A 24,087-nucleotide genomic window follows, 5' to 3' on the forward strand; every position below is an offset into this window, starting at 1 on the left:
TCAAAAATAAAAAACATACATTGGAAATGAATAATTCTTTATTGCTTTGTATAACATTCATAAACATCTGCATCATAAATGTTTCTTATTTTACACCTTATTTTGTTGATAAAACTGCACCACCATTTGTTCCTGCTCTCTGGTTTCAATGGACCCTCGGCGTATGCTTCTTATCTCATTAATGGCATCGATTCCAGTGATTTTCCTGCTCTTCACCAGGTAACAGGCGAGCATCGTCCCCGTCCGCCCAAAACCATGCAAACAGTGCACCGCAACAGCCTGTCGAAGACAAACACTTCAGCATACACACATGCTTCAAGAGCTCCACTATGTAACTTTTGGCCCTCTAGCGGTTGAAGCATAAAAGTACAGGCTGAAAATGATCGTTTTGTCAGTGAATATCACACTAACAACATCAAAACTCTACTAAATTATGTCTTATGATCAGGTAAGTAGCTTATTTGCTGTTGTTGTTCGGTCAGTCATTTTAAAATAAGGTTACAAATGATAACGATGTGAACTATAACTTGCCAAGGCTATTTATAGCCTACTAACTGGTTTAGAGATTTGCTTTGTTACCAACGTGTGAAGTCAGTGTACAAAAAATGTGATGCAAACATGCAACTGGCATTCACTTTTTGCTTTCGGTTCGAGGTTCAGTCGGTTGAAGAAGATACTCACTATTTTTGTGATCACACAAGTGAATTATTATATTTTGCTGTATTCTCTTTTGAGTATTCAAACAATCCAACGAAAACATCTTAAAAATGCTGCTGTAATATTGGTTTTACATAATCAAAATTGTGCATTTATTATCTGATGAACATGCTAACATTAAAAGCTCTCGTTATGAATTAGAGTATATTAGCTACCATAACTATAAATAAAGACTTTAGATGACATGCAACTGTGGTCAAAAGTCAATCATAAATGCAAGAGAAGGTCTGCTGTTATGTCCCCACCGATGTCAAAATCCAACCTACGCCCTTGAGTATTAGCCTGGCCTTCTTTAATTAATAATTATTCTTTCATGAATTCATCAGAAATGATGTTATTATGTGCAGACGAATTATAAAAGCATGGGAAATCCATCCTGACAACTCTAAAAAGTAGTGTAACTTACCATAGTGACTTAGGATAAGGCGATGTTTTTTGTGATGTACTCGCTCATTATTTAAATTTGGTTCCTTTTTGAAGACAAAAACATTATTTATACACGGTTCATGGATTTTTTTTTTTTTTACTGAAACTTTTTAGTTGGACATTTGCCTAACATTTTTTAAATTTGACTACTTGTTTCAGAACGTTTAGAGAACTTTCAAATGGAACATTCCCATCAAATTTGCTAAATGATCAAATGGAATGTTCCTCAATGGTTGCATAACCAAGAAAAAAAAAATGTAAAAAAAAATGTAAACATTCACAATAAATGTTTTCATAACAGGACAGTTAGCAAAATATTATTAGAACATATATTTGATAGCTGTGATTATGTAGCTTTAATCAATATTTGAAAAACATAGATATGCATAATTAATTGGCCTGTTTTACCTGTCCTTTTGCATTGGCCTCCTCCACTATGGACAGGAATCTGTTGATTTGATCAAACGTTGGCGCGCAGAAGTCGTGAATCCTGATGTGATGAAGGGTCAGGTCTGGACAGGTGTCATGGTAAGGAGGTTTGCGTTCGCTCAGGGTCACCAGATGCTTGACGCCATTGTTCAGCAGGTACTGATAGTGGGCCGTCATTCGGGGCATTGCCAGGCCTGCAACCTTACCAGGATCTACCCAGGAGAAGTTTGGAGGTTGTGCCGAAGCCATAGTTTTTCTGATTTGTGAGTAACAGTAAAACATTGTTTACCAGTAAACAACAGCATTTCTGCAACATTACGGAAAAACTGTCTAATATTTAGGCCTACTAAAGTTTATGAATATAATAAAAAACAATTAAAAATAAAGAAATAAACAACTGTTACTTACTAAAATAAAATATGAAGCTATGTATGAAAATGTTTTATATTTTAAAATGTGAAACTTGAAATTCTAAAACGAATAAAAACTACAAAACACAACACAATTACTAAAACTTTAACTAAAATAAAAAACATACAATATCAAAAAAATCTTTAAAAACCATAAAATATTAATAAAATTAATAGCATATGAATTATACTAAAATATCACTCATTATAAAACAACATTATATTATGTTTGTGGTCTACACTGTATCATCTACAGGCGTGTGGGGTAAATTAATCAAGCATATTGATTGCAAATACAAGTAATTTGCTCTGTAGTCTGTACCTTGTTTAGTTCAGTGTTTTCTCGACGTGGTCCATATCAGCACTAAACGGTTCTCTTGTGAACACACTGATAACCACACACTGCTCCTTTTCTCTAAATACACATGCATTCATTAATATATTATTATTGTAGCTAATAAAATGTCAGATATAAATTCGATCTCTGGAACTGAAGACGGCGGTTCGGTACATGCAGTTCAGTCGGAACTGAAGCAGCTGTCGAGTTTGACCATTGGGTGGCACGCGATACTAACCAATCACTGCAGTCTGTGTTACATGCAGCTCTTCCTCCAGAGGGCGCACAAAGGCCATAAACCCGTATTTTCCATTGAAACACGGGGAAATCAGAGCGAGTGTTTTGTCTTAGTGGAAATAGCTTTTTCATTGAAAATTAAATGATTTAAACATATTAATTGCATCTACTTGCTGTCGATATGTATAAAAAAAATCGACGCAATAATCTCTGTAAAATGACAAAATAAAGTACTTTTTACTTTAATCATAAACGACTGTGATTGGCCCATTTCGACCAGCGCTGAGTGAAGTAACGTTTACCACGTCTCAGACTTTGCCGTCTGGAAAATACTTTACACCTGATAAACGACGCAGGAAGACTTCGACGAGCTAAAATAGTGGAATCTATCTTTAGACGTGTAGTACCTGACAACATTACTAAACGTCGATCTTTTTTTTAACTGGAGCGTCTCATGCTAATTGCTAATAATACGTTGCAGTGTGGTTTAACGTTTTTTTCACCAGGGCGTTCAAAGACGATCGTGTCAGAAAAGGTTTGTAGCATTGATACAATGCACTAAAGCACAATACATACGCTTAAATGTGTAAAATGTCGTTAAATGTTATGTTGTCTCACTGATAATAATATGAAAGAACTAGCATGGAATTAGCTTAGAGCATGTCAGGATGGCCGAGCGGTCTAAGGCGCTGCGTTCAGGTCGCAGTCTCCTCTGGAGGCGTGGGTTCGAATCCCACTTCTGACAAGCATTACGTTTTTGTGCAGGTTAAACAACTAGATCTTGTGTTAAGCTCATATTTTCAGTTTACAGTCATAAAATTCTCGCATATGGTAAGAAACAGCATACTGCTTTTGCAACACGCAGCATGCGTACTGAGTGTGCTCATTAAACAGGCGCAGTGAGTTCACAAACGTGTCAGATATTTCTGCTTGGAAAAAAAAAAATTGTTGCATACAGGTTTCCATAGTATTTTTAAAAATGTAGTTGTTAGACTAGATAAAATCACTCGTTACATTTAGTCATTTAGCAGACGCTTTAATCCAAAGCGATTTACAAATGAGGACAATGGAAGCAATCAAAATCAACAAAAGAGCAATGATATGCACGTGCTATAACAAGTCTCAGTTAGCTTAAAGCAGTACACGTAGCAAGGTTTGTGTTTTTTTTAATTATATAATAAATAAAAAGAAAACAGAATAGAAAAAGAATAGAGCAAGCTAGTGTTAGAGGCCTTTTTTTGCTTTTTGTATAATAAATAAAACAGATAGAATACAAAAAGAATAGAGAAGCTAGTGTTATTTTTTTTTTTTTAAGAAAACAAGCAGTTAGTAAATTAATATAATGCAGGTTTAAAAGGGGCAAGTTTTTTTTTAAAGAATATAATTAGAATAGAGAGTGCTCAAGTTAGAGGGCAAAGTGAAGATGGAAGAGATGTGTTTTTAGCTGATTCATGAAGATGGCTAAGGACTCAGCTGCTCGGATTGAGTTGTGCAGGTCATTCCACCAGGAGGGAACAGTTAATGTAAAAGTCTGTGAAAGTGATTTTGTGCCTCTTTGGGATGGCACAATAAAGCGACGTTCACTTGCAGAACACAAGCTTCTAGAGGGCACATAAGTCTGAAGTAATGAATTTAGGTAAAGGGGTGCAGAGCCAGTGGTGGTTTTGTAGGCAAACATTAATGCCTTGAATTAAAGGGATAGGTAAATGTAAAATGTATTTAGGGATCGTTCGCCCAAAAATGAAAATTCTGTCATTAATTGCTCACCCTCATGTCGTTCCAAACCCATAAGACCTTTGTTTATCTTCGGAACACAAATTAAGATATTTTTGATGAAATCCGAGAGCCCTCAGACCCTCCATAGACAGCAATGTGTATGCCTTGTGTCAGATTTCATCAAAAATATCTCAATTTGTGTTCCGAAGATGAACGAAGGTCTTATGGGTTTGGAACGACATGAGGGTGAGTAATTAATGACAGAATTTTCATTTTTGGGTGAACTAACCCTTTAACCAAACAAGCCAAACTCATACTGCTCAGTAATGGGAGTGGAAACATGCAAATTTGCTTGCAGTGTTCTCTGTGCTGTAATTGGTCAAATGTCATCAGTCTCTCTTTGATGATTGGCTGCAGCTTTGCTTTTCGGAATCTTTGCATATTTCGGAATGGTTGACAGATCGTCCGGATGCTGCAGCACAGCGGTTTCTCAGTTAACGGAATGTTCTCAGAACTTTGGCTAATGTTCTGGCAAGGTTCTCTCAAAGTTTTCATATTATTAGAATGTTTGTTCAAAATTATCTGGTCTTTAACAATAGTTGCATCCCAAATGACGCAGTTGTGTACACTAAGCACTTATGCACTCAACTGTGTAGTAGGGGTGGAAACCTCACATTTCGATTCATATCGATTTTTGGGGTCATGATTTTATTAAAAATCGATTCGCCATTTTTCATCAATTTTGTTGTGCACTGGACATCAAACGCACCAGTTTTTTTTTTTTATATACAAAAACACACCTGTCTATAGTATGAGTAGTCCTGACTTAAGAAATCAGTGTTTCCTATAAACTATTAACTTCCTAATAAATCAAAAATATTTTACACTTCCCATAATAACAAAAGATCAATAATTAAGATAATATGTTTCCAAACACTTGCCCTCGCTGAAAATGGGTCAGGATGTATTTGTTTTTCCACCTCTATCCTCATGTTATTATTTTGTTTACGTTGGACGTTTTTTTTATGTTACAGCTTGTTTTAGAACATTCAAAAGTAACATTCCCATAATGTTTGCTGGTAGACATTGACTTCCATAGCATGGAAAATACTATGTAATTTAATGGCTACCAGCAACTGTTTGGTTACCAACATTCTTCAAAGTATCTTCTTTTGTCTTCAACAGAAAAAAAGTAATTCATACAAGTGTGGAACAAGATGAGGGTGAGTAAATGATGACAACGTTTTCATTTTTGGGTGAACTGTCCCTTTAACGTTCTCATAACCATGAAAACACATTTTTAATCCTGGATGTTTTGAACGTTTAATGAACATTCAGAAGTAAAGTTTCATAACATTCAGAACATGTTGATAGCTGGGTAGAGTCACACCGCTTATGAAAAGTGGTTTTGTAAAGTCGACTGCATTGTGAATTTAATCTGTTGTGAGTTTGAGTGTTTGATAATCACTGACAAACCAAGTGGTTTATTACAAAAGAAATATGATACAAAACCAGATAATACACAACAGGATATCAGATACAGCTAAAACAAAGAACATTACATACTTTTTACACAAATTGTGCCTTAGCCTTAGTTTTAATATACATAAATCTGTGCCATTTACATGAAGGAGACAATTATAGTCTACAAAGAATTTACTTATTCATCTTCTAACTTGGAATATAGTCTAGTGGACTCTGTAGGACAGGAAGTGTCTTCAGACGATAATTAATTTCCTGCACTGACTCATTGCACATGTCATTTATGGATGTTTTCACCTCCGCAGTTCTGTCACGTTAAAGAATGAAGGCTTATGGGTGGTTTTAGTGGTGTAACAGGACATTCAGGTGTCACCATCACGCGATCTTGCTCAGGAACCCTGGGGAACTGCCACAACTGTATGTCCTCCTGCTGCCGGTGTGTCTTCATGTGGGCATTTCGACTTTTCACCTTTAAAAACACCCTATGAAATGAGGCAATCGTGAATCAGACCGCAACCACTGTGATTCATAATTGTATGAAGATGTTTCTGTGTTTGACTCAGGACGAGGCTTACTTTCCACACTCGTTGCAGGGAAAGACGACGGCTGAATCAGTGTCTCCACTGGTGGTGCTGGAGGGAGAACTTCTCACAGAAGCCGAACCCAAAGGAAGGGTCAGCGTGGACGTTCTGTTTTCGGCCGGAGAGCTACAGAGCAGCCGGAGATTGGTCTGGGTCCACGTTTCTTTGTTCATCTGCTGTGAGAAACATCGTAATTTTACCCAGAAACAAATGTTCTGTAATTACTTACTTGTTCCAAATCCGTTTTTCCACAAGACAGCAGTTAATAAGTTGCAAAATGGCCAAGGAAACACCCTAAATCTTAACATCCATGCAACTCATGTACTATATTCCAAGTCTTCTGAAGTAATATGATAGCTTGGTCTGAGTTACAGGCTAAAATTGTAATTCAACCTGAAAGATTAACTGTTGGAACTAGTGCTTTTAATGTGTTTTTGTTTTAATATGTTTTTGGAGATTGACAGAAGTCGTTGTATGGAAAAGTACACTTTAGAATACCTTCCAAATTAATACTTGTTATGGAAATAATATATTTTAAAAGGCTACATTTGAGTGTTAAAGGCACAATATGTAAGATTTTTTTATTAAAATATTCAAAAACCACTAGAACAGCGTTATATATTTTGCTGACTTGTGTACTTACATTATCCCAAATGTTTCGAAGAATGTTTAAATCCAGAGAAATAAGCAATTTTAACTAGTGACACGGACCGTGTCTATAGTGTCATTGTGTCGCCTGCCAATGACGTCATAACCCCTCGATTTCCGGTTTTGTTTTGTAGAAAACATGAAACCACCAAAGATGCTTTAATATGTTGTGCGTTTTAATAGACCGGTGATGACCGCACAGAGTAGGCATTATGACAGAACTTTCATATGTATCTAGTATGATAAAACAGCGCTACTTTACCCCACATACGCACGACCGGAAGGAGTGGAAGCGGTCAACTGTGGCATAATAAAAGCTCCGCTGCTTTCGAGCCGTGTGTTGCGCTCGTTTCGCTTTGACGGCTTTCAGCCTCACACTGCTTCATTCTACTACATTAATAAATCATTAGCTCATCCATGAACATGATTTCTGCCCGAGTCCCGTCGGATTGCATCGGCTGTGGGGATGAAGACGACAACTCCCATGATAACACACTCACTCAGTCACGGCGCCATCTAACTACGCTTTTGTCTATTTGTTTATTTTGAATACGCGCCCTCTAGCGGCGAAAATTACATATTGTGCCTTTAACTGAATGTAATGTTCAGACATTTAATGGCATGTTTTTTGCAATTACAATAAATGAAAATTTATTATAGTTTAAATTGATATTAAATGCAATTAGTTGAAATTAAGAGTGTTTTTTGACACACTTAAGTAGGACTTAAGTACATCTTTGTTTGTAATTTTTATAACTAATTCATTAGTCTTTAATATATGGTTACTGACAAGCATTTATGGTAAATTAAAATATGCTTTAATTTCAAGTTGCAATTAAAATGTATTAACTTTAAATGTAATATAAATAACGCACTAAAGTTTAAATTATAATCAAGTGACAAAAGATTATTAGAACATAATAATTTGGAATGTACTTTGTTTAACGTTTAATTTGACATTGTTATAAAGTGCGCTTCTTAAAGTGTACGTAAGTGTGTTAAGAAACATAGTTATGAAAGTGTCTCTTAAAGTACACTCAAGTGGTCTTTTATTTCATTTATATCATCTGCAAGTACAGTTTTTTTTGTTAATATAAATATACTTCGAAAGTTTAAAGTACACTACAAGTTTACATCCAGTACAAGTAAGCACACTTATTTTTAAGAAGTGACCTGTGTGACAAAATCTTTAAAATGTCTTATTTTGTGCTCCACAGAACAGCATACGGATTTGGAACAGCTTGAAGGTGAGTAAATAATAAATAATGATAGGATGTCATTTTGGATTATTATTGTCAAATCATCTTATGTAGGGAGATTTTTTGTTTTTGTTTGTTTTTTCGGGGTTTTTTAAGAGTTTGAATCCTATAACTGAACATCAACTATTGTATATATAGTTCAGTCATGAAACTCTAGATGGTGCAGGCTGATGGGTTGTTAACGTAACTGATGATATTCAGAGAGTTAAACGACTTGGCACAAGCTGATTGGTTCATGCTGCATATGCAGCCAATGAGTTTACTGCCTTTCATTTATATAGCTGGCTAGCATTCACTTGAGATTCCTGCAGCGCGCTTTCAGAGTTTGTCTGAAACCCTCCCCCTTCCCCAACTCTACCTGTATAGATCTGCTACGGGTTATTTTATATGCTATTTGTGCAGCAGCAGTATATCTTAAATACTCATGGCACCATGTCGCTTTTAATAATAAAGACATTATTCGGCTACTATATACAGATTACTACACAACCACACTATCTAGATTAATACAGCACACATTTGACGGAACGCAGAGGCAGTATACAGCATATTTGAGAGAAAACGTACTAGTAAATGACAGGAAGTGGAGAAAGCACCTAGAGGTTTCAGTGTGTACAGATACAGAGTTTGACACTTCACAGACAAACACGGCACTGGAGTTTTCTGATATTTCAGGCTCCCTGGTTTTGCTGTTGGCTTCTTTATTTGGTTCTGTGGTGGTGTTTATCGGCCAGTCTCCCTAATTCATTAAATATATAGGCTATGCATGAAAAAATATTTGAAAGTCACAATATAATGTAATAATAAATCACAACAAAAAATGCCTGAATGTCATTAAATTAGATAACTTATAAAAGTGAGTGTCGTTTGCACTCTTTTTTATTTTTTTTAAATAATATTTTCTTTTCTAATGCAATGCAGTGTCTTAATTGTCCAAATACTGGCAGGCGAACGCGGTGACATGAGATTTAGGTGAGTATGACCAGTAAAACTGTGCTGGAACTCACCCGCTGGTCTTGAACAGGTGTAGACAGAGCCATACTGACTCTCGTACCCACGCGCAAACGCTTTTTCCATGTGTAATAGTACTCGACGCACTGAGACACAGACTTTGTCTTGACCTAAATAATAAAATAACACATTCTCACAGTCACTGCACCACAGGGTCACAAATTAATGCTAATATATTAATGGAGAACAAAAGATTAAATTAATACAGGGTTTCTGCAGGTCTTAAAAAGTCTTAATTCGTCCTTCCACAAATTAAGGCCTTAAAAAAAACATAATTCAGAGCAGAAAATCATCACCCAAATGCAACGCCAAAATGTAAATATCTTCCTCAATATTGTTTTGTTTTCCTATATCTAAACATCCTTAAATCTAGAAACATTTACTTGAGATGCAATGTTAGAAATGTTGGAAATGTAACAATTAAGTGGGTTTATGCTTAAAAAAAGAACAAATTTCTGACGGGGGTATGAAAATGTTTCCCTTTTGAATTAAGTTGATTTTTCTGAGCCCATTGGCAGATTCTTGTTATTTTAATAATCAACTCACTTTATTTTGATGAGTAGTTGACAAGTAAATGTATCTTGATTTAAGAATCTTTTGCACTGGAAAACAAGATAATGTTTTTTTTTTTTTTTTGCTCTGTGATCGGTAAGAGATATTTCCATATTCCAGTGGATTAGCAGAGCTATTCAAGACTTAAGGTATTTCTGGTTGCACTTTATTTTAAGGTGTCCTTGTTACAGTGTAATTATACACTTAAGTGCTGAGTAATATTAATTAACTACATGTACTTACTATATGCATGGTTAGGGTTAGGATTAGGGTTTGGCTTAGGGTTACATGAATGTAATTATGCATAATTAATTGTTAATATAATAGTAAGTACATGCTACGTGTAACAAGGACACCTTAAAATAAAGTGGTACCGTATTTCTTTGTAAAATGAATGAAAACGTAATAGAGATTTGTTTTGAAGTGTTGCTAATACAAGACATTTACATTTAGAGAACATACAGTACAGTCCATTCAATTTATTCCTTACATTTTCTTTACTTGGTCTTGAAAAAGTCTTAAACGTACCTTCATAAAACCTGCACAAACCTTTTAATATTAATTGACCACAAATACCATTTTCTGGACAAGATAGAAATCTTTGTGATGACTTAAAAGTGCTTTGTTCAGTTGGCGTTTTTCCTGAAGCGTCCATCTGTCTGATCCTAGTTGATGAGAAGAGGAGAAGAAAAGCTGTAATGTGGTGCATTCAGTGATTCAAGTATTTAGGGCCAGATTTACTAAACGGGTCAAGTTATAGCGTGAGAGCGCAAACATATAAAAGCACCGATAGGAGTGGAAAGTTCTGCGGTTGATCTACTGACAGTACGCAGATTAAAGAACACAGACAAGACACAGATCTGTTCTATAATGACCAATGCAATCTACCAAGAACAGCTCGAATTAGTGTCTGGTTTAAGACATGCTTTTTTGGGCTGGAAACAATAGCGCAAATACCAGTAAATTGACTGGCGCAAACATTAGTAAATCACTTTGTGTGATTCATTTAGATACTTTCCTCCCATGAATTTTGCATCTGAAAGAGAAACTCCTACAAATGCATATGCGATAAGATCAGCCACAAAAATGACTGTGTCCACATCTTTTCAGCGCTAATCTTTCACAGAGCGTCTTTAGAAAATCCTGACAGTAGTTGTTTAATGCCAAAAGAGGGTTTGCGCTTGTGCAAGCTGTTAGTAAATCTGGCCCTTAATTTGTAGTCTTCTATACATAATTAAATATTTCCTCAGGAAGGAATACTTGCATATAAGAATACCACAGTAAAAGGAGAGACGAAAATAGTATTTTTTGAGGGCACAAAATCTTACGCACCTGCGTAATGATAGCCTGTTTTGGGGCTGGATGTGTTTTTCAGCGGCGTTGGCAGGAGAAGTTTTTCAAGGGTATTCTGGAACATGATAGTTATTTTAAGGCTTTTTAGAGAACGAGTTTTAGTGCCAGGAAGCGATAATACGCAAAATACTAACCATAATATCTCCTCTGCACTCAGAAAGACAGTGCAGGACATATTCTGTGTTTGCTCCGCCACCTGGTAGCACACTAGAGCAAGCCATTTTCAAAAGATTGTCCACTAAAAGGGGTAAAAAGTCAACAGTAATCAGATATTGGTGCTTTCTTTTTCCTTAATATGCACAAAAATAAATGAACCATTTAAAAATGGATATTTTAGACTCTAAAAACTTGCATATCATTGTTAGCCTGCACTGAAAACAACTGTTGTGGAAACAATTTAGAGTGAAGAAATTTCACTCAGAAGAGTGTGAAATTTTGAAGTAAAAAGAATGAAATGTCATTTTCTTGCAAAACGTACTTATATAATTTTTCGAAAACCATTTTTTCCAGTGTAGTGAACTTAATTACTTGGCTGAAGTATGATTTTAGAATGTTTTGCTTTGCATCATGCCTTAAAATGTCTGTTCTGCATTATAAAATCACCGCATGTCTCCTAGTTGCTGCATTTAACTCAATGTGATTTTTGTTGAAAGTGATTTTAGTTACCTTTCTGCTGGTTATCAGGGGCATCCAGGTCTTGGGTGGGCGACCACAAAAGAACAGCATTATGGGAATCTTCCTCTTTGAGGGTTTGACTCTTAATGTCTGCGATCTTTGCTTGAAATTCCTCGCCAACATTTATCCGACTATAAAGAACATAAACAGTTATTGATTATTCATTTTATATTTGAACATTATCAATTATTTAATAAATCAAGTAAGCAGCATTAATCTACAAAGAACATATACAGTTATTGATTATTAATTTATTGTATATTTAAACATTATTTAATTATTTAATAAATCAAGTAGGCAATTGACAGTAAAATGATGTGCAATAACACATTGTTTTGCTGGTGTAGCTTAAAGGTGAAGAGTGTAATGTTTCGAAACACTTTTGTGAAAATGAAACCTCAGATCATGCGGTTTTATTGAGAGGAAGTGTGATATTACTTGAGTGAATAAACTCACTTTTAAAAAATGAAACGAGAGGGAAAATGGTATTTCAAAGCTTTTCCATTTGCTGGAAAAAAATTGGTTGTCTCCGAAAAACTGCATTCATTGGTAAAAGTATTGTTAGAACACAACATTTTTCAAGCAAATGCAAACTTTCTCGGGAGAACAAAAGCATCCAAATATACATTTTTATTCCATTTCATATTTTTTTCAATATGATTATTTTCAATATTTTGCCAATAAACAACTACCTACAGGATCAACACCATAACAACTGCATAGCAACGCCCTGGCAACAGACCACATTTTTTTCTTGAGAAAATGTAACTTGTAATTAGTTTTTGCTAGTGACATTGAATTTACACACATACTGTATCTTTGAGTAAAAACATTAAAATGCTTACGGTGTTACATTAACCACTTTCTCCCTTGCAGTCTCACCACAGTCATCCATATCACCTGTTATAGACAAACATGGATAATGCATATTATAATTAGAAAAATACAGCTACTGTTACAATGCATCTAAAATAATTCAGTAAAAACAACTCTTTAATCTTCGCTGTTGTCATGCCAATGACTTTGACTGCATTAACTAACCAGCCCCATCTGCAGCAGATTCGACCCCGCTGCTCTTGCCTCTTCCATTGATGGCGCTGAAGAGGCCTGATCCCAGGCGTACGGGGCTGAGCATAGGTGGAGGGGTGTACGGCACGTCGTCCCCCAAGCTGCTCGCCGTCCTGAGCTGACTGCGGAAGAGCACTGCGCCTCTGGACTCCTGACCGGCGCTGGGCGGAGGAATCATCAATGGGACCAGACAGTGGCGGTACCTCTTTTTCACCTGCTTTGGTGCACATTCTCCATCTGAGACAGATCTCTTTATCTAGAATGTGTTATGTGGGGGGTGAGGTTTAGTTGACCTTAAAATCTGTCAGATCAGTTAAAGGGATACTTCACCCAAAAATGAAAATGAAAAAGGAAAGTTGGTAACCACTGGCTTCAATAGTATGACATTTTTTTTTTAATAAAAGTCAATGGCTATGGAGGGTGAGTAAATGATGATTTTCTTTTTTGGGTGAACTATCCCTTTAAGAAACACAAACATGATTTGGAACTTCTACATCATCGAGTTAGGTTGTTTTGAAGTGACCAAATAAAGTAAATTCAAAGTAATTTGCATGAGAGTTAAGGTTATTTAATTATATATATATATATATATATATATATATATATATATATTGTCATATCTCTGAATTATAAGCTAGTGCTAGCTAGCACATTGTTAACGAGCTATAGCACATTTTAGCATGCTAAATGCTAAGTCTGCTCCAATTCTTCACCACAATGGTAACCCACTGTAATTGAAACGGTTCTAAATCCCAACATAATTGAATTTTAACTTTAAACACTATCAAGACTCTCCTGTTGTCATTTTGTTCAAAAATACTAAAAATAATACTTAATTTCAACATTCTACTAAGGTGTCCTTGTTACACGTTACATGTACCTACTATTATAATAACAATAAATTATGCATAAATATAAGCAAGTAACCCTTAGCCAAACCCTAATCCTAAACCTAACCGTATAGTAAGTGCATGTAGTTAATTAATATTACTCAGTACTTAAATGTATAATTACACCGTAACAAGGACACCTTAAAACAAAGTGTAACTAAAGTGTTTCCTGCACCGTTGCAAAAGGACATCCAACACATATGTATGCGTATCTTTTTTTACTTTTTCAACATTCTGTCATGTTCTAATGTGTAGATTTCCTCGTAAACTTCTCATTCTGTCTGACAGAAACATGTTCACACCCTAAACATATCTGATTTAAAGTAACCCATTCTACTCTCTCCATTAAATCCTGTGCAAAGCATACAGTTTCAGCCAACATCAAAAACAATTATCAGCTGTTTGATTGGTTCACATTCGCCCTACTTAACTCAATCCGGTAGATTGCATATTTTAGAGGTTTACATTAACTGAAAGCAAAGAAATCACATTTAGAAGAGAAATATAACTTTGCTGTGTAGATCACAAATAATATGAATCAAATCGAACTGGACAGTCTTTATGATCCCATTTTTTCTTTCTTTTAATTATGCATTTCCTATTAAAACAGAGCTGGGCAGGATATATTAAAGGGCTCATTGCATTATTTTTCACAGTGAAATCAATTTACAGTTCTTGTTTTTTTTCTTTTTATGGAATATTGCTGTTTATTGTAAATTATTTATCCATGTATATTGCAGCATTCATGTGCCCCTTGTAATTTTTAATCAAAAAGTCAGCATAAGCATGAAGTTTTACATTTAAAAAATATTTTGAGCATCAGCAGTCTATAAATTCTTACGATGTTGAAGTGATGTTTCAGACCTCGTTGTTAAAGCTTTTAATTTTCTAAAACGGTTTTAAAAATAACTATATGAATGCCAGAATCTCGCACAGGAAGGGTGGTTTCGTACCGATGGGAGGGGTGACTGTGCACCACACTTAATTAAACCGCTTTGTTCCTCATCTTTCTGCTGGCACAGAAGGCTGAGCGTGAGTTTGGTTGGGGTCTGGTAGTCCTTGACAGGTACTGACACAGGTAAGAGGATGGAGTTGCTTTGAGCAGCCTATTCAAACAAAGAAAGAAATACCAAGCAATGGGGCAAATCAGCATGCAAGTTTTCACAAACCACTGATAATCAAAATGACTCTGGTTCATACCATTTTGAGGGTTGTGGGGTGTGTCCGCAGGCCTCCATGTGAGCGCATGTGACCGTTCAGAGCCGGGAGACTTTTGAACTCCCTCTGACAAACAGTGCATCTCATCTTTGCATGAGATCTATCCTCTCTCGACAACCCTGGTTCTGCTCTACAGAAATCCAAATCCACATACTATATTAAATATCAATAATATGAGTGGAGCATTGAGTTTTTCGTTTTTTTGCCACAGTTGCCTTTGCTTGCATACTAGAGGACTAGTGATATTATGTATTACACAAAAAAAAAGGGTGTAGAAACAGTTTTCACTCAGACACTGCTAGTAAATTTGACAAAAATAAAAAATACAAAGGACATCAAGTAACACTAGTGAAATTTTGAAGCAGAAAAACTGAAATAGTATTTTCTTAAGCATACTCCAATAATCCAGTGCTACACATGACCAAATAGTAATTATGGTTGTCACTACACCAAGTTGTTATGAATCGAATAACAAGCTTTCATAATTCTCAAGATCACCAGATGACGAATTAATAATAATCAACGAATTATAAATTAATAATGAATTATACAATTACGGTAACACTTTAAGCCTTTATGTATAATGCATTATAAAAGTAGTTTTAATGCATTAATTATGCCTTGTAATGCACATTATAATGCATTACGATCGCATGAATAATTGTAACCATAGTTCCACATTATAACACTTATCAATTCAATTGTTACACTATGCATTTTAAATTCGGTAATAATTAGTTACGACAACATATAATGTATTACAATGCACATTATGAATAATTATAATGCGTTATACTCTTTAATAACACTTTATAATGCATTATACGTAAAGGCTTTAAGTAAAGTGTTACCACATTTGCTTTAAGTATACCCAAACTTTACATTACCTTATATATTATATCCAACTTTTTGTCGCAAAATTTAACTATATTAATATCCAGCTCTTTATATAAAGTAGGGTATATATATGTCACATAGGGCTATACATTCTATATAGAAAAATCGTTGTGTAATTGCTGCAAAATGTAAACTATATTATCACCCAGCTCTAACCTGCTAAATGTGATTATAAGGCATTAATGTACTGACATTATCAACATTAACATCACGACTTTCTGTAAAGCTGCTTTGAAATGTGTATTTAGAACACGCTCTATACAAATGAATTTGATTTGACTAAATGGATAGAAGTAGGGTTGGAGTCAAACCTGAAATGAGGTGAAATGGCCTCTTCCTGAATATTTGGTGAAGGTGCCTGCAAGGTATTCATGAGAAACCTTTAACTTAAATGCAAATGAGTCTATAATGAAGTAATAAAATAAAAAATACAGTACCTGTGACCACTGAGGAGCATGTGCGGTGAGATGATGAAAAATATCCCCCCTCATAGTCATCTGTTGAAGAGTTTTACAGACCCCTGAGCTCTTGTTTTGGTAGAGCGAACTGCAGAGGTCTTCACTTCGGTGAGGGAAGTTGAAACCAGATTGATCTTCTTTGGGACTCGAGAACACGGGTGTGTTGGGTGCCGAGTGACGAGCATCGCTAAACATGTTGTTTTGCTTTGCAGGGATCGATTGGACGTGATCTTGCGCAAGGTAAGGCTTGCCGGGTTGGGAAAGCGAACGAAGATGTTGTTGCTCTTGGTAATGGAAGATCTGCTGCTCTGGGACTTTGAAGTCTTGACGGTGGTCATAGGTTGGCGATTGAGCAGGTTCTTGAGAGTCCAGGTGAGTTTTGTGTGCAAAAATCCCTCTTTGTTGTTCATTCAAGGCCATCGGATATGGCATTGGGTGGCTTTGATAGCCATGCCAAGAGTTCTGTGGTTTTTGGAGACTCCTGTTTATCTGCTCCGTGTTGTTTAATTTCTGTTTGTGTTGCTGGTATCCATAGTTTTGGTAAAGGCCGTGCATTGAGTTTTGGCTTTCTGATGGATGGAAGCCGGTCTGATCGCATTGACCTTGAATGACCATTGGGTTAAAAACCGGAGACTCCAAATGTTGCCTGTCCGATCCTTCTAGGAGACATTGAGGCATGTGCAAAACCCCTGAATCATTATCATTTGTCCTGTTGCTATCGCCAAAGGGAAGTTGAATGTTTTTTGTAGGGAAGGCCTTTGAGAACGAGTCCAGCCTTTGAGGATGAGAAACACTGCCGTTGTCTTTGCAGGTCATTGATGAGTTGTTCTGACACGTGATGTTAAACGGATAGATTCGAGACGTCTCCGGTAGTTCTTCGTGCGGAGAAGATCCCCATGATGATGTCCTTCCAAACGGATTATATTCCCAAGTCCCGCCACTGTTTGGCATCTCAAGCATTGGAGAAGGTTCATGTCCTGGAGTGCCAGGAGATGTTAGCGGCTCGTGGTTGAGTCGAGGAGACATTGGAGATGATTGGATCGAGTTTATGTTTGGTACACCATAGTGAGGTGCACCCAGTGTACTCGGGCTGTGCTGGAACAAATAGGTCCCGTTGGTGTGGTCTGTGAAATGATTCGTCTCATACAAGTTTTCTGTCATCTTCAGAAAGATTAAAATGCCACTTCTGTATTGTTAAACTAATGGCTTGAGGGAACGTGATTACATACTGGTTTGAACGTCACTATAAAAGAGTGGAATGCTTTTTCCGTCATTCGTTGTTGAGTCTCTCAAATTGTTCGGCTGATTTCAAGAATAGGTTTTCCTGTAAAATGAGAGAACAAGTTGTTATACTTTGCTGATTTTTAAAGACAACCTGCACCATTTAAATGTGCACAATAAGACTAGAAACCTGTGTTAAGATGTATGCTGTCATTCAAAATTTTGAGGTTTGTAAGATATTTTTTAAAGATATTAATAGTTTTATCCAGCAAGGGTGCATTAAATTGATCAAAGGTGACAGCAAATACATTTATAATGTTAAAAAAGATTTCTATTTCAAATAAATGCTCCTATTGGTTCTAAAAAATTATTACTGTTTTGACAAAAAAATGTTAAGCAGCATGACTATTTTAATCATTGATAATATAAATGACTGTTTTCAAAACTGATAATAATCACACTGTAAAAAATGGCCGTGAATTTAACGGTTAAAGACTGTAAAAATGCTACAGTAAAAACCTGTTAAATGGTTAATAGTAAATTCCCCTACTATATACGGTGAAAAACTGTATTGGACATTAATTTTACGGTAGTATACTGTTTTTCTAAGTGAAAAAAGACCGTATAATTTACAGTGAATAACCGTAAATTGACATTCCCAGAATTCCCTGCATTACATTTCAAATGTTATTGTTTTTTGTTCATCATGTGACTTTCTCATCACCACCTGCATTTGGTGGTTATCAGTGTATTACAAAGGTACAAAACAGATTTCAGTACTTCAATAGGTTGGTATATTAACATTATATCAGTTAATGAAATAACGGTATTTAACTGTAAATTTAAGTTAAAACCGTAAAACCTAAAACTTTGCTACCATATTTTTTATGGTAAAATTCCGACAACCACAGCTGCCGTTTTTTTACCGTATATTTTACGGATTTTTTTTTACAGTGAAATGTTTCTTGAGCAGCAAATCAGCACATTAGAATGATTTCTGAAGGATCATGTGACATTGAAGACTGGAGTAATGATGCTGAAAATTCAGCTTTGCATCACATGAATAAATTCAATTTTACAGTATATTACAATAGAAAACAGTTATTTTAAATTCCAATAATATTTCACGATATTGCCTTTTATACTGTATTTTTTATCAAATAAATGCAACCTTGGTGAGCACAAAAGACTTCTTTCAAAATCATTTTAAAAATCTTACCAACCCCAAACGTTTAAGCGTAAATGTGTATTTTATGTTCACTTTAAAATAAATTGTTCACAGTTTATTGCAATTAAATTTTTTTCAAGCAGTTGTCAAAATCTAGATCGTGTTTTAAGATTAATTTGTTCATTTTTCATACAGAAAGGAATCGGTCTTTAGCAAACTAATAATATCTTATTTTTCCACCCACAGCAGATACAGTAAATTCACACCATGACTCAGTCTGAGGCTTCCTCTCACATCTAGAATATGAAGTTCAGACACCATCTTATCACTTCCTGTCACATGGTCTGCCTAGAGCATAGGACGGCAGTTTGATCAGTATCTAAGCTCTTTGAAAGATGCTGCTGTCCTAAAAATCATTTTCATGTATTCAGCATTTTCTCATAAATTCATCGCCGGGTGAATTTAATATACCTCAAAGCAAAACTATGACGTTTAAATACCTTAAAAATGTACTTGCAAAAACATTTTCCACCTCTAAAGTATTCCCAATCTGAGGTTTGTTTTCCAAAACAGTATGCAAAAATGCATAGAATAACACATGCATGTACTTTTACCCATGTGCGCTTTAGAAAGGCCAAGTGTTGAGTGTGTTGTTTGAAAAAAGTCTGCAGATAGATCATTGGTTCACCTCTCTGAATCAACACAGCATCTCAGTGTCAGAGGCTCAAGTGCGCTTTGTGGTTTCGAAAGTTTCCATCTTCACTTTAGTCTGTTTACTGTGTATCAGTGTGTGAAGCCGTCAGACTCTGACCAGTGAGTGGAACAAGGCGACTGTTAGACCTTTAAAAATAAACTTAAAAGCAATGCGTGTATGTAGCAACAAACAAAGATCTGTACCATCTCGAAAAATGACACTACTGAGGCACAACATCAACTCAACCCTCATCTGTTTTTTTTAACGATTAGCTAATCAGCCTTTGAGTTAGTGCCAATTACATTTACATTTGCATTTATTCATTTAGCAGAGGCTTTTGTCCAAATGAGGATATTCACTTGCAAATGAAGGTTATTTTATTTTATTTTTAATTTAATAAAAATTTTATATTTTCATTTTATTATTTACATTTTTTTCCATTTTATTTATTTATGCTTTCTTCTCCCTTTTTTTTCTTGGTGTAACACATTCAACCTCATTGCATGATAGGGTCCATTATGAAGTTCTTTTGGATTCAGCATCTCATGTTAACTGTGGCACAGTTAGAGTAGTTGCAACAGTTGATTCACTAATATCAACAAGTATAGACCAATTCAGAGTAGACGTCACAGTTACGTCACTTGCAGCTGCGCGCGCATAGTGGTTGCAGAAAAACACTTAATCAAATTGACCTTTTTAAAATTCTTTTATTCCATGGCTCCATAGACTGCCGCTTGAAAACCGTCATTTTCTGCCTCCAGATAGGCTCCGCCCACAAAAAACATCATCCCTGTTTCGGATCTGCAAGACTATCGCACTCTCTATCGTCAATTTCGTTGAATAACAGTGCTTATCGTTGGTAGACAAGCTCTTGTAATATGTGGAGAACATTTTGAAAATGACATCTAATCAATATAATTTATCATCTTTTTAAACCTAACTATTTTGTACCGTATCCGTGAAATTCTCTAGCCGTAAAGGCTATCTCTACCGGGTTTTCTGCAACCATGATGCGCGCGCATCCTGAATGTTTACAAACCTATAATTGGTCTATAAAATTAGTCTTTAGTTTTGAGTCCAGTTGGAATTTGTTCTCTGTCAAATTGTTGTAGTGGAATGTTGGAATTTATCACGATGAAGAAAATTCTACAGCAGTATCAACTTATTATTACAGTTCAAAAGTGACATTTGTCATTGCTTTTTTCTAAGCATAAAATTATGGGTGACTCTTCACATTTATCCTGACATCTGCATTATTATTAATAGAATCAAATACTTACAACATTTTTAATTAGACATTTTCATATAAGAATACTTTGCATGAAATTTAAATTGCGTCAATTCCTGTGTGTGCCCAGGCACAAATGAGATGACAAAAATAATACCTGTTTTTATGACATATATGACTGTTATTTGTTCATTTCAACATTAGTTGAGCAACATGTTGAGTTGCATCTCAACGGTTTCATTTATGAGCTGTCTGAACTTTATCCACTCTTGAGGTAAACCAAGCTTACCTAGTGTTCATAACAGTACAGTCGGCTATTAAAAATGCATGTGATGTGTTTTCAGTTACAACCATTTTTAGAAACTGCAGCTTGCATATATGGCTCCACAGAGACTCGTTACCATGTCAGTCTGCGCAGTGGTTGAGTTCTTTAAACCGTATCTGTACATATGCAAATCAAAGCTTAACAAAATCAATCCGCAACCCCGCTGAGGTCAATGCATGCAACACCTTATAGTCTGACAGTATGACTTTTTTATTCAATTTGCTGTCTGTATTAAAATTGGTCTTGACATCTTTAGAAGATGCACATGCTGCATGCATTTTTGTGATTGAAAGTGTGATAATGACAAATAGTAATGCTTACCTCTCTCATTTCTTTATGTCCGTAATGTACTTTTTTAGAAAAGGCCGCTCTCTCAAACTGACCCATCAAGATGCACTGAATACCATGTAAGACGCTCTGGATATCATAACAAACATAGACGAGTCAAACTGCATCGCGGATAAAAAACAATAACTCAAAGGCACATCAGAAATAGGAAGTAAGTTCAGTTCATACTGCTGACTAAGGAATTATGCCTGTGTCCTCTTATAGCTACAGCAAGTGTCTAAAGGCATGAGAGGGTTCAAGGAAGTTCAGGAAATGTCATCTTTCTCTTTAAGCCGAGAGACTTCCGGGGTTTAACCACAAGCTATTTTCTCAACCTGCTATTATTTGTCTCATACATTTGTTAGCTGTAAACTGAAAGAGGATAAAAAGAGAGTTTTTCAGTGTAATTTTGCATAGAAATCTACATTAGTACCGTCAGATGTAATGACGGTCCATAATGACAGTGTTGTTGTACGTGGTATACTGCACTGTGCGTCTTTCAATCTTATCAAATGTAAATTATGGTTGCCTTATTCTTGTTTTAGCGTGTATTGTCAGCTTGGCCACAATTTTTCGTTCACACATGTTAAGAAAGGTCACTGTTTCTGTGAATGTGTGCTGTGGTGAGCGCATACTGGCAGAGATTTGCTGCCATCAACAGTTTCGAATTAATGATATGAAGTGAATGTATGATATGAAGTCATAGTCTCCTTTAAAGGAATAGTTCACACAAAAATGAAGATTTGCTGAAATGAACTCACCCTCAGGCTATCCATGATGTAGATGAGTTTGTTTCTTCATGGGAACAAATTTAGAGAAATGTAGCATTCCATCACTTGCTCACCAGTGGATCCTCTGCAGTGAATGGGTGCCGTCAGAATGAGAGTCCACACCACTCCACTCAAGTAATCCACACCACTCCAGTCCATCAAATAACGTCTTGTGAAGCGAAAAACTGCATGGTTGTAAGAAAGAAATCCATCATTAATACGTTTTTCATTTTAACCCTTGCTTCCATCTAAAATATGAGTTCTCTATCCAATATTTCTTTCGTCTTGTCTGAATCAGGAGAGCTCAGTTCTAAACAAATATGTGGGTGAATTGTGATGTGAGTGGACAACGGGGATGAACTGGAGGAAGTGTTATAATGGATTATGAACTCATATTTTGGCCAGAAGCGATGGTTTATACAGTAGTTAAAACATCTTGATGGATTAGTTTCTTACAAGCGCACAGCTTTTCACTTCACAATATTAACTGATGGACTGGAGTGGTGTGGATTATTGTGATGTTTGGGCTCTCATTCTGACGGCACCCATTCACTGCAGGATCCGTTGGTGAGCAAGTGATGGAATGCTACATTTTTCCAAATCGGATGAAGAAGCAAACTCTTGAATGGCAGTAAATTGTTAGCAAATTTTCATTGTTGGATCAACTATTCTTTTAATTTAAAGAATTCTGTGTGCTTTAAATGTGAATAAATCATGTATGTATAACTGAATATAAAGTTTATATTTGTTTTATCTTACGTTTGTGCTTCCTTGTAGACTGGTTGATGTCCAGAGAACAGAAGACTTGCGGTGCCGTTTTACTAATCTCCATATCAAACCACTGTTAAAAATATACAATGCATACAAGTATAAAATCTTTAGATAAATACCCACCACATCCATCTGTAACTGATCGCAAAAGCGATGCCACAGGGATCTTGCACGCACGTTCTTATTTATATATGGTCGAGAGCCATTTGTGTTATAAATAAAAGTGGCATTAATTAAACAGGCACTGACTGTGTTAGCATGCACGAGAGTTTTCCAATATTAATCAGAATTAGGTCATAATATGGTTTTGTAAGCAAGCCGTTTGCTATAATGTGTGAATTATGTGCATGCAAACAAGGTCTCTGCTCAATTCACAATTAGCTAAAAGTGTCATTAGTTTTCAGCTATTTTCTGTCTTGTCATGTCCTCCAATGTTTTCAATTAGATTTGAATTAAAAATCTATTTATTGTGCAGCACCAAACTTTTTAAACTTCTTACCTAAGATTCCACAACTAGGCCTCATTGATTAAAACAATTGTCTTCAACTTCAAAATAATGAAACACTTTTTACTTGCAGTGGGGTTTTCATCATCAACATTTTATCTGATCATAAAGTTGCACCTGTTAACTGAAAACTTCTGTTTCTATCTGCAGTTAAATACACAAACTACTGCAGTTTAGTGCAAATTAGAAGTTTAAATATAGGAAATAGTCAATTAATAATATTAAATTAAAGGAAGGAATAGAATTTGCAGAATTATTTCAGAACACTCTAATCAGACCAAATGTTATAAAATTATATTTTTATGAGCCTAAAGGATATTTAAATCAATATACTTTCATAACCTGCTTCCATTTTTGAGCATCATGAAATATAGTGTTTGAGGTTTACAAAAACTGCTTTAGAAATGAAAAGTACTTACCTTTTTAGAAAGTGAAAGGAGAGATGATGAAGCTCTGAATAAAGTTCATGCTTCATCTTTCAGGTGAAGGATCCAATGATCACATGACTCACACACTCGCTGCCATCAGCTCTAAAAACTTTTTTTGTTTCCAAATAGTAGCTCAGTTTCCAAGAGCTAAAATCCATAAGCAAAGCTGTAATTCGGTAAAGAGATCTGCAGTGAACGTCAGCAGTGCCCTCTGCTGTAAAACACACTTCCGTATCAACATCCTCTAAACACAGTTTCACTATGACACATTGACACCTTTTCTGAT

At 35.7% G+C, this 24,087-nt stretch overlaps 2 protein-coding genes and 1 non-coding gene across 3 annotated transcripts; 1 reads left to right on the top strand and 2 right to left on the bottom strand.

Annotated features, from left to right (window-relative positions):
- Positions 1 to 37: 37 nt before the first annotated feature.
- Positions 38 to 2,546, bottom strand: dusp23b (dual specificity phosphatase 23b). Its single transcript, XM_016441080.1, has 3 exons — positions 2,305 to 2,546; positions 1,552 to 1,828; positions 38 to 279 (listed from the first exon to the last, which is right to left on the bottom strand). Exons 2-3 carry the CDS (start codon positions 1,819 to 1,821, stop codon positions 91 to 93), a joined length of 459 nt encoding a protein of 152 aa, XP_016296566.1. The 5' UTR covers positions 1,822 to 1,828; positions 2,305 to 2,546; the 3' UTR covers positions 38 to 90.
- Positions 2,547 to 3,218: 672 nt separating this feature from the next.
- Positions 3,219 to 3,301, top strand: trnal-cag (transfer RNA leucine (anticodon CAG)). The gene has a single exon. It is a non-coding gene; the product is annotated as a tRNA-Leu (tRNA).
- Positions 3,302 to 5,583: 2,282 nt separating this feature from the next.
- Positions 5,584 to 24,087, bottom strand: LOC107653741 (transcriptional-regulating factor 1-like). Its single transcript, XM_016440555.1, is given in 16 exon segments — positions 5,584 to 6,067; positions 6,069 to 6,236; positions 6,330 to 6,511; positions 8,865 to 8,981; positions 9,250 to 9,363; positions 10,382 to 10,470; positions 11,138 to 11,213; positions 11,293 to 11,396; positions 11,825 to 11,964; positions 12,679 to 12,733; positions 12,875 to 13,157; positions 14,745 to 14,897; positions 14,992 to 15,139; positions 16,218 to 16,264; positions 16,344 to 17,688; positions 23,793 to 24,087. Coding segments are annotated over 15 exon segments (2,982 nt in total). The 5' UTR covers positions 17,526 to 17,688; positions 23,793 to 24,087; the 3' UTR covers positions 5,584 to 5,943.

This window comes from Sinocyclocheilus anshuiensis, unplaced genomic scaffold (assembly GCF_001515605.1).
Source record: "Sinocyclocheilus anshuiensis isolate Anshui unplaced genomic scaffold, SAMN03320099.WGS_v1.1 scaffold1561, whole genome shotgun sequence".
In the NCBI taxonomy this organism is placed as follows: domain Eukaryota; kingdom Metazoa; phylum Chordata; class Actinopteri; order Cypriniformes; family Cyprinidae; genus Sinocyclocheilus; species Sinocyclocheilus anshuiensis.

Bases quoted from the DNA above. Each gene is read 5' to 3' on its own strand.
- dusp23b (XM_016441080.1), bottom strand. From the start codon at position 1,821: ATGGCTTCGGCACAACCTCCAAACTTCTCCTGGGTAGATCCTGGTAAG. The intron at 280-1,551 runs GTAAAACAGGCC...TGTCTTCGACAG, and splicing joins AGGCCAATGCAAAAGGACAG to GCTGTTGCGGTGCACTGTTT.